This window comes from Telmatherina bonti (genome assembly GCF_933228915.1).
Source record: "Telmatherina bonti genome assembly, chromosome: 10".
NCBI lineage: Eukaryota > Metazoa > Chordata > Actinopteri > Atheriniformes > Telmatherinidae > Telmatherina > Telmatherina bonti.
The window spans coordinates 8,607,498-8,622,282 of NC_136628.1; the positions used below are offsets into that span (position 1 = coordinate 8,607,498).

The 14,785-nt window shown below is 40.1% G+C and overlaps 1 protein-coding gene across 1 annotated transcript in view; it reads left to right on the forward strand.

Annotated features, from left to right (window-relative positions):
• The window catches only part of LOC306761880 (TLC domain-containing protein 3A-like), a 31,744-nt gene extending 21,152 nt beyond the window's left edge, over positions 1 to 10,592 (forward strand). Inside the window, exons 4-5 of the mRNA XM_079248208.1 lie at positions 1,329 to 1,424; positions 4,867 to 10,592. Of these exons, the coding sequence (XP_079104334.1) occupies positions 1,329 to 1,424; positions 4,867 to 5,172 (402 nt within the window). The 3' untranslated portion in view covers positions 5,173 to 10,592. The remainder of the gene's footprint in view (positions 1 to 1,328; positions 1,425 to 4,866) is intronic.
• The last annotated feature ends 4,193 nt before the right edge of the window (positions 10,593 to 14,785 follow it).

Here is a 14,785-nt window from a genome sequence, read left to right on the forward strand (position 1 = left end):
TCTGGAGAAGCTCATGCTTTATTTATCATCTGCACGCTGCAAGCTAGGCTTTCACACAGAGCTTGTCTTTTCTTTTGAGACTATCCATCTAGACTGACTCACCTATTCCAGGATGGCCTCACTCCCCACTCAGCACCGTGCCACTGGTCAATATTTGAACGCTTTATTCACTACTTCTGTTCAGGACTCCCACACACACACCTGGCTCTGTCTTCCTGGGTTATTGTCTTGATTTTTTTATTGTTGTCTTTGCAGTATTGAAAAGAAAAAATGAGAAATGGTCTCATTGTTCGTTGATGGAGTTTATTCGTGTGTTGCTTTCATATGAATCCATTTAAATCTATTTAGATTAAAACGTGGTGTGCACATGGTGTTCAGTCCGTCTTATTCGTCATGTTCAAGTTAGATTTACTGTGTCTCATTCAGTCATTGATAAAATGCTAATTGCATACCATAATAGCATCATCGCCTGTGGCAGGTATGATGTAAATGTAAGGATGCAGTAACTTTAAACAGATATCACAATTTATCCAAAGTAGGACTTCTATTCTATTCTATTCTATACTATTCTATTCTATTCTATTCTATTCTACAGTCATTTAGCAGAAGCTTTTATCCAAAGCGACTTACATATGAGTGAGAACAACACAAGCACTGAATCAAACAGTAGAGGACATCGTAGGAAGGTGCTAGTGGACTCTCCAGTTGGACGCAGATGCTTCCATGAAGTGCTACAGGCTTTTTTTTTTTTTTTTCTCCCTTTCCACCCCATAATATCACCTATGTTACAATACAAAGAATGAATATCATAATATTTGTTGCAAAGAACTGGGCTAAGTTCTATAACTGTTCTGTCAAATATATCTAAGCTAAGTGTGGAAGTGCTCCTTGAAGAGCTGAGTCTTCAGCTTGCCCTTAAAAGTAGACAGTTACTCTGACTTGGGTACTTCTGCTACGAGGCTAATGACACGATGATGCTAAGAATCACTTTGAAAACTTCATTTGCATCATTTTCAGAGCACTCAGTCACACTTTTAGCTGTCAGCCTCCTCTGGCTTTTGTAAGTACCACCACTGGGTTTTCTCTGAACATGCTAAAGGTAAGGTAACTCCTCACAACACCATGTATTCCACATGCTTGATCCAGCTCTGATGATTCCTTTGATAAGCATGTATCCACATCAGAATAACCGTTTTCTTTCCAGTTGTGTTCATATACTGAGTTCAGACCGAGATGTTATTGTCATGTAAAACCTGCGAGTCAGCTGTGCTTTTTCTCCGTCTTTGTTTGTTTGCTCAGTCTGTGTGTGTGCTCTGTGTGTTCCTCAGTTCTTCAGAAAGGACCAGGGGGATTTCTTCATCGGCTGCTTGTTTCTGACAGAGCTCAGCACACCCTTCGTCTCCCTTGGGAAAATGCTTATACAGGTGAGACAGCACGTACATGTGGGCATCCACCTGAAACAAACTGGGAAGTCCTGTTTTTGTAAGGCAGCGTTTCATAGTGAAAATATCATTAGTCTGCAGTCATTTTGTCAGATAAAGTTAATACAGCATGGTTTAGTTTGGCAGAACTCAGTCGTCCAGTTAGCTTTTTATTTCCCTTTTACCTAAACACAGCAGTAGTGTGTTTTTATTTGTTTTTATTACACATGGACAGAATGACGTGTCCAGGCAGGAATGATTTCTCTGCACTGATTAAATATTAGCACCTCCCAACTTCCCCAGTGGAGCGTTGTAAAGTACACTTCAGTTTACAGGAGCTGAGAAAGTTTAAAGTGGCTCTAACATGCACATTTCAGGCTAATTTACTTTCATTTGCATGTCGTTTTCAGCTCCATGGAAGTATTCAACACTATCACACGGTGAAATCAGTTTAATAGCGCCTCTTTAAGGAAACCACAGGGTTTTATTTGATTTTGTATGGAAACCAGTTTACCTTCTGGTACTAGTTGGACCTCCTTTTATATTTTTGGTGTGATGGATTCAACAACAAGGTGGAAACATTCATCAGAGGTTCTCCTCCATGTTGACATGAAGCATCACACAGTTGCTGCACATCATGATGAGAATCCTCCGTTCCACCACGTCCCAAAGCTGCTCTGCTGGACTGAGATCTGGTGACTGTGGAGGCCGTTGGAGGACAGTGAACTCATTGTCATGGTGGAGATGATGTGAGCTTTGTGACATGGTGCATCATCCTGCTGGAAGTTTCTATCAGAAGATGCTACACTGTGGTCAGAAAGGGATGGACATGGTCAGCAGCAGGACTCAGGTAGGCTGTGCTGGTTAAACCATGTCATACTGGTACTAAGGGGACCAAAGTGGGACCAGAAAACCTCCCCCCACCATTCCAGCAGCAGCAACCTGAAGCGTTGATCCTGACGGCAGGGTGGATCCATGTTTTCAACCAGTACTAACCAGTACTTCTATGACTCCCTGTCTTACCAGTTTGTCCTCCGACATCAACAACCAGATATTTTCTCCTCTTCAGATCTTCTCTGTAAACCCTGGAGATGGTTGCATGTTAAAATCCCAGTAAATACTCAGACCAGCAAGTCTCTTCAGGATTTCAACCTATAAAACGTTCCTCATGTTGCGTTCAGAAGTCCAGAAGTTTGATGATAAATCCCTCCTTTTGACGCGGTGGTCAGTGTGTGAGAGGAGCATGCAGCTTTAACGTGATGCAGTTTGTTCTTAATCATGCATGAAGCCTTCAGGTGTTTTTCCTCTGACTTATAATAGATTAACATCAGTAGAAATATTTCTTTGAACTGTTGTAGGTTCTGTAGAAGCAGCGATATTAAAATCTAAAAATGTGAAGCTGCTTTTTCTTGTCAGATTATTAATAGTTTAATAAAAGATTATTGATTTAAAAGATTAATGTAAATTAAAAACCGCCTTTATGAGTGTAAATTTTCAGCACAAGAAAACCGTCTCATCCGATTTATTTTTCTGTCTGCAAAAGAAAGTCCTTATTCTTCCTTCTTCTGAGAATGCTACTCAGGTGATGCACAGATGCTTGCATCATCCAAACCCTGAGTATCTCCATTTCATTTGGGAGGTAGTTTGTCACTGTTCTATCAATAATTAAGGTGCATAGTTCACCAGAAAAAAGGAGAAAAGACATCAGTCAGCAGCATTAAGCAAACAAACCATGGCACTGTTTACACTCTGAACCCATCTGCTGCATTTAATGTCCTCATTAGTACCACCCCATACCCAACGCATCACGCTCCCACATTTGAAAACATAGTGGATGTGTGCTGGGAGGCTGAGAGTCTTACAGTGCATTAATCTAAGAATAGAAAAGCTCCACTGTCTGCCTCTGTGAAGCCAGTGGACCGTGGGCCTTCAGGTCTCTGCTGACATCTGCTGTCAGCAGGGAAAAACGGCAAAGCTGCAACTGCTGCCCTCTTTTGGATCACATCAGCATGAACAGAACCTCAGCCATACGTTTTTACTGCCTTCACTTGCAGATTCCTCAAGTCCTTCCCCTCAAAGATGACATCTGGTCTTTGCTACGGGATGACACTTTACATGTCCCACGAAACAATGTTTCATGGTTTAATCTGTATAAAACGTAAATGTTACGACTTCTTTCATGCTGCATTGCAAATAAAACACACAAAAACTGAGAAAGTACTGTTGCTGGATAAATGTGTTCAGAAGGACATGACAATTATTAACCTAAAATAACACATTCATGACATCTGTCTTTAAAATACTTTTCCTGACAGATGAATACTTTTAACGTTTCAGAGTGAACTGATTAGATATTTTAATTTACAATCTATCAGCTCTGTTGGAGTCTGAAATATTAGTTATTCACTCTATCAAGCCGATCTGTTTACCTGCTTGTTAACACAAACATCCAATCAGCCAGTCACACGGCAGCGTTTAGTCATGTGAGCGTCAGAAGGAGGAAGAAAGGACGTTAAAGTGGGTTTGAACATGGCGTGGTTGTTCTGAGTATTTCCTGGGATTTTCACTCACAGCTGTCTCAGGTTTACGGAGATGGTCTAAAACAGGGATCCCCAATCCTGGTCCTCGAGGACCGGTGTCCTGCAGGTTTTCCAAGTGTTCCTGCTGGAACACACCTGACTCAGACTCAGAGGAGCTCTGCACATGTTTGCTAAACACACATTGAGCAGTAACAGGTGTGGTGCAGCAGGAACACTTGGAATACCTGCAGGAACCTGGTCCTTGAGGTTCAGGATTGGGGGACCCTGGTCTAAAGAAGAGAAAATATCCAGGAAGCAGCAGCTGTCTGGACCAGAATGTCTGGTTGATGTCAGAGGTAGGATGGTAGGATCAGAATCAGCTGGAAGCATCATGACAACATGGATCCATCCTGCCATCAGAATCAACGCTTCAGGCTGCTGCTGCTGGAATGGTGGGGGGTGTTCTTGTCCCACTTTGGTCCCCTAAGTACCAGTATGACATGGTTTAACCAGTACAGCCTACCTGAGTGTTGCTGCTGACCATGTCCATCCCTTTCTGAGCAAAGTGTAGCATCTTCTGATGGTTTTCTTAAAGAGACTCTAATATACTAGATTGAGTCACACCAGGAATTAAAACGGGAGTCCGACCCAGTGCCAGAAGGTGGACCTGATACTTCCAGCTTCCCTCTGATCAGCCAGTAGATTATGAGAATCACTAATGTACAGAATAATTAGTTTACATTGAATGTAAAGCTGACTGTATCACTTGTGTTACTGGATACCACAAACCTCAGAGCAGCGATTCACCATGAAAACCAGCTTCATGTCAAAATGAGATCAGCTCTTCGTCCTAAACACGGGTAACAATGTCGACCAATCAGTCCTGAGTCTTTCATCATCCCTTCCTCGCTTGTGTCCTCCCCCAGCTCAGCCTCCAGGACTGCTGGCTGCACAAGGCCAACGGGGGGATGGTTCTGTTCACCTTCTTCATGTGCCGCATCGCCCTCTTCCCCTACATGTACTGGATGTACGGCCGCCACTACGGCATCCCTCTGTACAGCGTGCCCTTCCACCTCCCGCTCTCCACCAACCTGGGCAACTCGTGCATCCTGGCGCCGCAGGTCTACTGGTTCGTGCTGCTTTGCAGAAAGGGCTACCGTCTGTACCAGCGAAGCCGCAGGCCGCACTCGCCTCCCGCGGCCGCCGTCGCTGACAACTCCAAGGATGATTGATATTCAGCTCACAGCTGCACACTCCAGCCACACACTCAGCTACTAACTCAGCCCCACCATCGTACTGTAGTACACCACAACTCCTGGGCATTTTCCACACACTTCGACTCCTCTGTTACAAATCTGCTGCCGACGTGGAATATTCCACCACCGATCTAATGCTACTACTGAACATAGGTGATTTAGTTGTTTTCTTTTTGGATTAGACTCTGACTTGGATCTTGTTGAAGTGCGACCACAGCGGTGATGGAAAGGCTGCGTTCGCCTCGCCGTTGGTGCACCACAAACTAAAGACGAACTAATGTGGAGAGACTTGCTCTTTCTTTCACTCCCACTGTGTTTACAGCTGCTGCTGACTGGGAAATGCCTGTTACAGGGAGCGGATGCTAACGGCAGGTTGCGTTTGAGTTTAAAAGTGATGTCAGATTATTTTCCTCTCATTCTTTATTTCAACTCTCAGGCCAGACTGAGCAGAAACTGTGGAGCGAGGATGAAGATTCAGGCAGTATTTGCAGGGAAAAGTCACCTCATCCACATTGAGCTACAAGTAGCACCCAGTTAATGTGACTTTTCACCTCTTCATCACTTCAAACCCTGTCCATCAGCTTTCCTCCTTTTATTAACAAGATTAAACATTTTCAGGATTTCAGTTTGGAAGCTTTTCTTTTAGTCATTTGAACACAATATTCGGCCATTGATCCCAAAATGTGTTTCATCAAGATAAACTTTGAGCAAAGCGGAAGGATTTACCAAGTTTTCTTTTAAAATTCCTGCTGTGGTGGTGTGCAAACTTTATATATGTGAGGGTTTTGTGATTACACTGGAGCTTTGCAGCGAAGATGCTGACAGGCAGCCTGAGTTGGGGTTGGCGCCTCTCCGAGGGCTGGAAGTTGGATTTATGAATAATATAGGATAGTTCCTGATCTCAGGGCCAGGTCAGAGCAATAAGGTGAGCTGTGGCTCACCCAGGCAGACGTATGAGTGAAATTTCCCAACATTTAAAAAAAAAAAAAAAAAAAAATCAAGCATGCAATGAGCTTTTATTCCTGATACGTACTTTCTCATGAGTTTCTCTGCAGATGCAGAGATTTAAATGCACTTCTGTATCAGGCGTTGAATTGGCACTTAAACCACCAGGCAGTTCGTACAGTTTTTAGAGATTTGAGTCATCTTTTAGTTTCATTAGAAATGGTTTTAAAGCGACTTAAATCTTGACCAGAGGACCATTATCATGCTAATTCCCAGCTGCAGATGGATATTTATCTTAGATGCATCATTAAAGAGAGTTATGCTTCACTTTGCTCCATTTCTCCTGAAGAAATGTGTAGAAAATCTGGTTTTATTTACACCATTTAGAGGTGATTTGACTCTTAGGTTACGTTAATAATCACTCAGGCTTTATGTGTTAATGGCCTTTTTTGTCCTTTACATCAAATCTATGCAACAGAGTCTGTGGTGGATGGTTGTTATGCAACGCTGCGGCTCATAGAGCCATCCACACCGCCTCATTTATGTGCTTTTTATTCTTTGAAATGGACCCTTCATTTCTGTGCATTTCTACTCCTCCCCACATGTCATTCCCCCCCCCCCCCCCCCTCCCCCTCCCCTCTCTAAACTATGTGTTTTCCTGAGTATGTAGTATTGAAGTGTACAATAATCACACCCGGGTTTAGGTTTTTGGTAGGGCACATGGGCATGTTTCCAGCTGACATGTCTGGTTTATCACAACACCAAAATCTTTCAGATCAGTTGGAATATAAATCTCGCTGTGGCTTTTTGGGTTTCTGTTGTCATGGGAACATTGCTGTTTGACGTTTCTAAACTACTGTGAAAGCCTCGCCACCGCCTGGCTGGTGGTTTTACCACCATGCTCCCTCCATTGTCACTTTTGCTGTGAATTATGGGTAATTATGCTAATCTAGCAAACTAAAACATAATATTTATTTAAAGTTTATAAAACTATCTACTGTCTGACCAGAAATAGACTTGCTTTTTAACCTGCGTAGGCAGCCGGTTCCATCGCAGATGCAGTTGTTCGTGCTCACAGACGTAAACCAGCGAAGCCTTCGGTCTGTCTTTGTTTTGGTGTTTTCAGAGAGCTTATAAACGCGTATCCAGGTGCTTTATATGAACTGTTTCCACCCTGAGAAAGCTCCACAGTGTTATTTGGCGTTGCCAACATGCGACAAGCATTAAGATTCCTCGATATCATCGCTTTGCATAAAACATCACCAGCCATGACAGCAGGTCAGCGTTACCTGCGAATGCAATGACAAAAAAGTTGTGCGATAAGTTTCATCCTCTAAATATTTGGCTGAAAAACTGTCAGGATCTTCAGAAATAGGGAGGACAAAGTAGTTTTTGATGGATTCAGTTCACTGCTGTGACACAATAACTACGTGCACAAAAGCATCAACATCTGTTTGAATTTTAAATGTCTATTGGGATTAGTGCGGGGGGGAAAAAAATTGCATTAATGCATTAATTCTCACAATTCCAACTAAAACTTAAAGACCTTCTTGTGATTTTACACATTTATAGTGTTGAGAAATTAATCATATAATTGGGATTATTTCTTGACCAATAAAATATGTGAGGGTAACGTCCCTACGTGTGAAACTATAGAAGCCAGGATGTATTTATTGGCTACGGGATCAACACGTCACTATGTTTGCTAGTTAATGTCGCAACTCTGAGGTGAACGCTGTGCTGCCCTCTAGTGGAGACGTTGCCCAACAAACACGCCAGTATAAAGCCTGCATGAGAGTGTGCGTTTGCACTGACATACTGGTTTGTGTACGTTAGAATGTAATGGAATATAAATGAGCTCATACTTGTATACTGTTTGTTACCACATGATCCCAGCAGGGGGCGCACCAAATTTGCGGTGATAAACATGGCAACAGTAGACGAAATTAGTATTTATTTGCAATCACAGCAGAAAAGGACAGCAGTGGTATCATAGATTGCACGAAAAACCACGCACAGAGCGTCTAAGCTTAAACGTTATTTTTCTCGCTGGTCATCATGTGACTTGACATCCTTACTGGTTGCTTGGGTATCACAGCTTGTGAACACGTAGCATTTAAAGCTGTGGTTGGTAATGTTGCTCAGAGACTTTTTATTTTTTTACTCTGGGTGAAGTGTTTCCTTGTCCTGATAGTAGTCGATACATTCTGTAATCATGAACAATAAGAAATATAGTTAGATCCATCAGATTACTGTAAATCTGTAAAAACTCTGACCAATCCAAACGTTCCAACCCAAATGGAGTTTTTCCATTTCTTATATTTCGTAAGCTTCTTCTCCCGGCTCCCCTCCTCCCCCTCCAGCAGCGCATACCTGATAGCCACACCCTGCATATTAATAGCGTGTTAGGATGAAAATACAAAGAAGTGAAGGAAGGATTTCCCGACCCGGCTCGGTTTATTTGCCTCCCGCTAAACAGCCGAGAAAGAGAAAATCGTTGGTGGAAAAAGCTGCGAATAAAAAAGCCTTGGATCACGCAAGGAGCAAAACCAGAGGGGGAGGAGCCAAGACAGGGCGCCGCTTTCACATCTTCCTAACTGCCCAACATTACCTACCCCAGCTGTAGGTTTCTGAATAGGTGCAGAAACTATTACTAAATGAAAAAAATGCGTAATAAAACGAAAGTTTATTCTCAGCCTACGTCTTCGTAAGCTACCAGACGGTGTGAAGTTAAAGCAGCAAAGTTGCTGACCGTGTGGATTTAATCCCACGTTTTTACGTTTTGTCGCCTGTTAATTTCCACAAGGATCTTTTCTTTTTTCCAGATTACTGATGGGATCAGTGACAGCTCAAACCAAAAACCTCCTCACGTTGATGTAAATACTTTGTACCTTACAGATCAGATATTTCTTTTCCTCGTCCACCATGATGGCAGGAAGAAGGTGCTGAGTCAGCTTGTTGGTAGACAGCCTATTTACTGATGACGAAGTCGAGATTGTAAGAATAATGGCTCGTTTGTTCGCTTTGGCTGCTCCCCAAGAGAGCACAGCTCCTTTTGTCTACTTCTGGTCAGGCCACTGTTACTGGAAACATCCCATAATCTTTGTTTGTTTCCATTCTATCTTTCTTTTTCCAGCAGATTTTCTCCCTTTTTCTGTAACAGCTCTTCTTTCATGGCATGCAACCAAGTGCTGTTTTATTTAAGATTAAAAGCTGCAGGTCATTCCTCTCTTGGCCCGGTGTTTTCTCTTCTCCACCTCTGCCCTTCCCACCATCTCGGCCCTCTCCTTCCTTTGAGCTCCTAACAGGCTCTCGGCTGATTTGTCGTGAAGACGTACAAAGCTGCCATCCTCTCTGCCGCCATCTGTCGCCAGGATTATCTGCTGTTTGTCCACTCAGCGGTTTATGGACTGTGCAGCTGTGCGTGTCTGCTGCACAGAGATTTATAGTTCCCACTTTTTACCCACTGTGACCTCAACTTCCATGAAATGCACAGAAGTAAACAACAAAATAGAAAAAAAGCATGCACATACATGTTTCTGTTCACATTTTGTGGTCTGGATCATCTTGTCTATGTATTTTTTCTTGTTTATTTTGGTTGGAAAGTGTTGCATAATACAGAAGGCACCTTTTTGAGGTTGAAGAGCCTGTTTTAATTGGAGACCTTTCCTAGACTTAATACATGTAACATTCCAGACTTGAGTAACATTTTCCCTAATTTATTACATATTTAGTTTTCTTTTGATTCATGTTTATTCAGTTTCAACGTGTACATGAGTAACGGTGCATGTCCAAATAATGAAAACACTGGCACTGACTGAAGAAATCAAGTTAGAAAAATTCAACAATGGCTTGTATGAGTAGACGTAACGGCTAGATGGTGTTGTTCTGGCCTGAATCACGTGTTTAACTGCTTTGCGTTTCATAATCAGGTGATGACATGCAGCTTTACTTTCATCTGGTCCAACACCATGATTTGTTTTTAGTGGGAATCATGAAATGTTGTAGGCATGAAGAGTGGACATAACTAAATATCATTCAGTATATTTTAATAAAAATCTAAATGAAGTTTACTGAAATAGTTCATGTCTGTGTGCATAGAGGTTTACTGTAAGATTTACTATAAAAATGATCACGCTGTTTATCCGTATGTGACTTATGACATTTACAGGGGTTGGTAAACCAAAGACTGTCAGGCTCCTCAGTTACAATAACTAAATTTATATATATAAATATGATTTTATTCTAGGTTTGGAGTATATAAACATGGTTTGATGCATAGCAAAGACAAACATTTCTCATCAACCTGATCACCACCCTTTGAAAATATTTGATTTTTAATAGAAGCGATGAGCCATGTTGTTACGTCAGGTTTAAGGTTGTGTAATTGCACCTCATCAGCACACTTGATAGTTGACTGGTGAATAATAAAGTCATTAGGTCAGTCCAAACTCAAATCAGCGTCTTCCTTTGAGACTTTTTTCCAGTGCTAACTTCTTAGCATCCTGTTTAGTCATTGTTTGGACAGTAGGCGTTTTTGTTTTACATCAGCTTCTAAGATAGCAAATGTACAATTGGTTGCAACACTGAACAACAAACAGTTTCTTGCTAACATTTTCAATGCTAATTCTCTGAGATGTTAGCATTAACTTTGTTTAAATACTGTAGACCACATTTTTATAAAATCTGAAATCCAAGCTAACGCTTAACAAAATGAGTAAAACATCACTATAGTCCTTACACATGTTGGCTTTTTCTGAATTGGAATTTATTAAATGCCAAATTTTTATTTTGCGCTCCTGAGTTAAAAAAAAAAAAAAAAACTTCCATGCTAATATTTTTATTTTTTTTTTACAATTGTTTTAGCCCATAGACATTTTGGCTGTTGAGGTTAAATCATTGGAAAGACCATGCTATTGTAGTCGCCAAGCTAATAAGTAGCATGCTAACATTTTTGTGTTTTTGGCATAGATCATATGAAAAGTGGACGGAGCCTCCGGCAGGTAAAAGTGAAGCCGATGCAGAAGTGCATAAAACTGCAGTTCCCCCTTCATCCACTAGGGGCTGCAAAACAGAGCAAATCCCCATAGACTCCCATGTTAAAAAGACCAACTTCACAGCAGAAATAAGCATGTTTACAGCCTGGTACAAAAATTTTTGATTTAATAGGTCAGGTTTACCTTCATGACAACTGTGGAGGGAGTGAATTCTTTTCTAACTCGCCCGTTTAAAAGTAATTTAATGTTGAAATTCTGCATATTTAGGGGCGTCTCCTTTTGATTGACAGTTACCCAATCTCCCGCTTCAAGAAAGAAGAACGTAGAACAACCGCAGTTTTTAGCCGGTTAACAATGTGACTTAGCCTTAGCCCGCCAACCTCCTGTAACTAATTAACTCCCGTTATCTCTCGTTATCTCCGGGTTAGCTGGGTTAGCTCTTAGCTACAGGAAGCTCGGAGTTCACTTGATGTCAATCATCCACCATGACGCTCACAGCCCCCCTCTCAGCTCCACCTCTTTACCCATATTTGTATTTTCTGGGTGAGACAACGTGCATGCCCCTGCCAAGATGGCGATGGTAGGAACCGCCCACCGAGCTTCAGTTCAGCTCTTCTATGGGTAACTTCCTGGAGGCTCCGCCGATCTCTATATACAGTCTATGGTTTTTGGTTTAATTCCCACTCAGTCTATGCTAACTATTCAGTCATATCAAGTTCTAAGGTAACACTTTGTTAGCTAGTGATGACAACAAAAAATATTTTAATTTAGAATTTCTTTTTTATACTTACTTTGAGTTAGCATGATTAGCATACAGTAACTACTCTAAACTGCTGATCCATTAGTTCCAAGCTAACGCTGATGCAGGTTGTTACTGTGTGTGGTTTATTTAATGTGAAGATTTTAGCATGGGCTCTAAAGTCATATCTAGTGCTGCTTATTTCAGCTGATGGTTGAATAAAATGTTGGCGTGTTTGAGCGGGAGTTCTTGAAAAGCTTTTGTTGTACGTCCTTTAACATGTTTAGCAAAGTTTAATCTTTATAGATTGTTTATCTGCCTAAAAGATACAAGATTTAGCAGGAATCAGCTTTTTGCTAACACAAATATGAACTTTCACCTTGTGTAACACCGAGCTGTTGTTTTTAGCATCTGAAGGCGTACAGTTGTGCTCATATTTATTCATACTCTTTCATTAAAGAAGGAAAAAAAACAGCTGCCTGTAAAATAAACTGAAATTGACTAAAGTAATAATAGATAAAAAAAATTATGAAAAACATTACATTGTTTTCTAATTCTGGTTCAAATAGAAATATTTATTTTAAAAAGCAAACAAATAAGATAATTTATTACATATTACATATTACATCACTCATAAACTAGTATTTTGTTGAACAATCCTTTAATGTTTCCGCTCCAGTCAGGTGTTTTCTGTTCCTCTCAGTCAGACTTCTGCACCTGTTGACAGGTATTTTGTCCCACTGTTCAACAGAAAAGTGCTCTAATTTGTCCAGGACCAATTTGGTTTTTTTTTCTTTTTTTCTTTCTTCAACTCAATTAAATGAAAAAACAGTGTTTTATTTTTACAAATTTTTAGTTATGTTCCTTTTTTAAGTCTCCAGTTATTTGAGTGACTGTTGTAAATTCAGCCTTTTCTTTAATGAAAGGGGATGAATACATATGAGCATAACAGTACAAACAACTTATTTTGTTTTGAAAGTAATAGCAAATGTGTTGCTAACACTTGGAGCTGCCACATTATGCAGAATACATAATATTCTAGGCCCAAACTATATGCTAACATTACACAACACCATCTAACATGGTTAACTAAATCATTTATATAATTTAAAAATGATGAAAATATAAAAAGTACAAGTTACACCATCCCTAGCGAATTCATGCTAACACAGTGTACATGTTATGAGCCAGGTGTTGTATGTTGCGTGTCTGAAGGCAACATGTTATTTGTGACTCCAAACTCCAGGTTTTTAATGTTCAATTTTTTAAACACTCCAGCACAAATCTGGCAGACCTGCTCAACAACCACAAGTACCACCATGGCATTTTCAAGTTTCTTTTAAAAGAAAACTTTCAAGATAAAGTCTTCAATATACGCGTAACATCGATTCTGTCTTTTAGCTGCTTTCCCCACTCCCCATATCCCTTCACCTTGGATGGCTTCCTCGTGATTATTGGAGGATTTGGTGTGGGGATGAGGTGAGATTAAGGGTCTAAAGAAAATATGGATTAAATCTGTGGTTGTGTAATGTTTGATGAAAATGTTTGCATGCTGGATGAGGAGTAAATAACATAAAGCAACAAAACTGCATTTTCCTCTGATCTGATGTGTTGATGCTGCATCAGGATGATAAAATGCATTTTAATCACACGATTCCTGATAAAAACCGTGTTGCTGGGACTGATGTTGATCTGTGGACAGTGAACCAAACTTTGTCTACAGTGCCTTGTGAAAAATCTGTTTGTGAAATCTGCAAAACAAAGAGCTACATTGGCAGGCAGCGTTTACAGGTTGTGGCTGTATTTATCAGGTTGATTATTTTCACAAGTGGTTTTCTTCATTTTGGTGTTGAGAGCAACAGTTCATAGAAATCTATTTGTATCTAATCATACTGTTATGCATAAATAGCTAGATAATATATAGAGAGCATGTATTTAATTCCATTAAATTAATTTAATTCTGAAAAAATGAGAATCTTTATATAGGTTTTTGTAGGACTTCACATTTTGCAGTGTTTCATCAATGATTTAAATGTTTAGCAAATCCCATTACATCTTAATGTATCATTAAGGATAATACCCTTTAAACTGGAACATACACACACACACACACACACACATAGGCTTTAATTAGTTTGTTGTGCCTCTGTTCTTCTCGTGAATGTGTATCAGTTTGGGTTTCATAACAAAGTTAAATGCAGCACTACCACGACCTTTAATACTTCTTGGCCCAAATTATTTTTGATAGCACTCTAATTTTTCAGACATATAAATCAGAATTGATGCATTTATGTTTTTCTTGAAATGTGAAAATTTTTTTTTTTTTTTTTAAAGAAAATTTCCTATCTGAAATGAGACTGAACTGTTTTATGAAACATGGGAGGAGTTATGTATTGTAACTGCAGCCTGTAATTCAGAGCCCCCCCCCCCCCCCCCCCCTTTAAATTCCAATAAATTTGATTTGATAGACAGTTTTGAGCAGGTCTCTGATTTATTGTGATTTGTCTCAGTATGCCAGCAGCTTGTGTACGTAGTTTTCTGGAGCTCACATCTCATGTTTTAATTGGCAGATCCTGTATCCTACATGAAAGACTGGGATAAAGGAAAACTCTTCAGCGTTTCAATGGGTGCATCCACATGGTCTGAATCTCTGTGACATTGTCATGATCTTGTTAGAAACTGTTTGAATTGAAATCCTCTTCTAGTATCAATTTTTCATCTTTATTTTCAAAATTTTATAGTTTGCTGTCTTAACACCTTCATGTCTACATATTCATTTATAATTAATTACAAATTAGATAGACAATGATAAAATATGAAAAAATGAAATATTAAATTATTTTAAAAAACCTAAACAGACAAGAATAAAATATAAAAAATGAAAAAAGACAAGAAAATGTAATATATA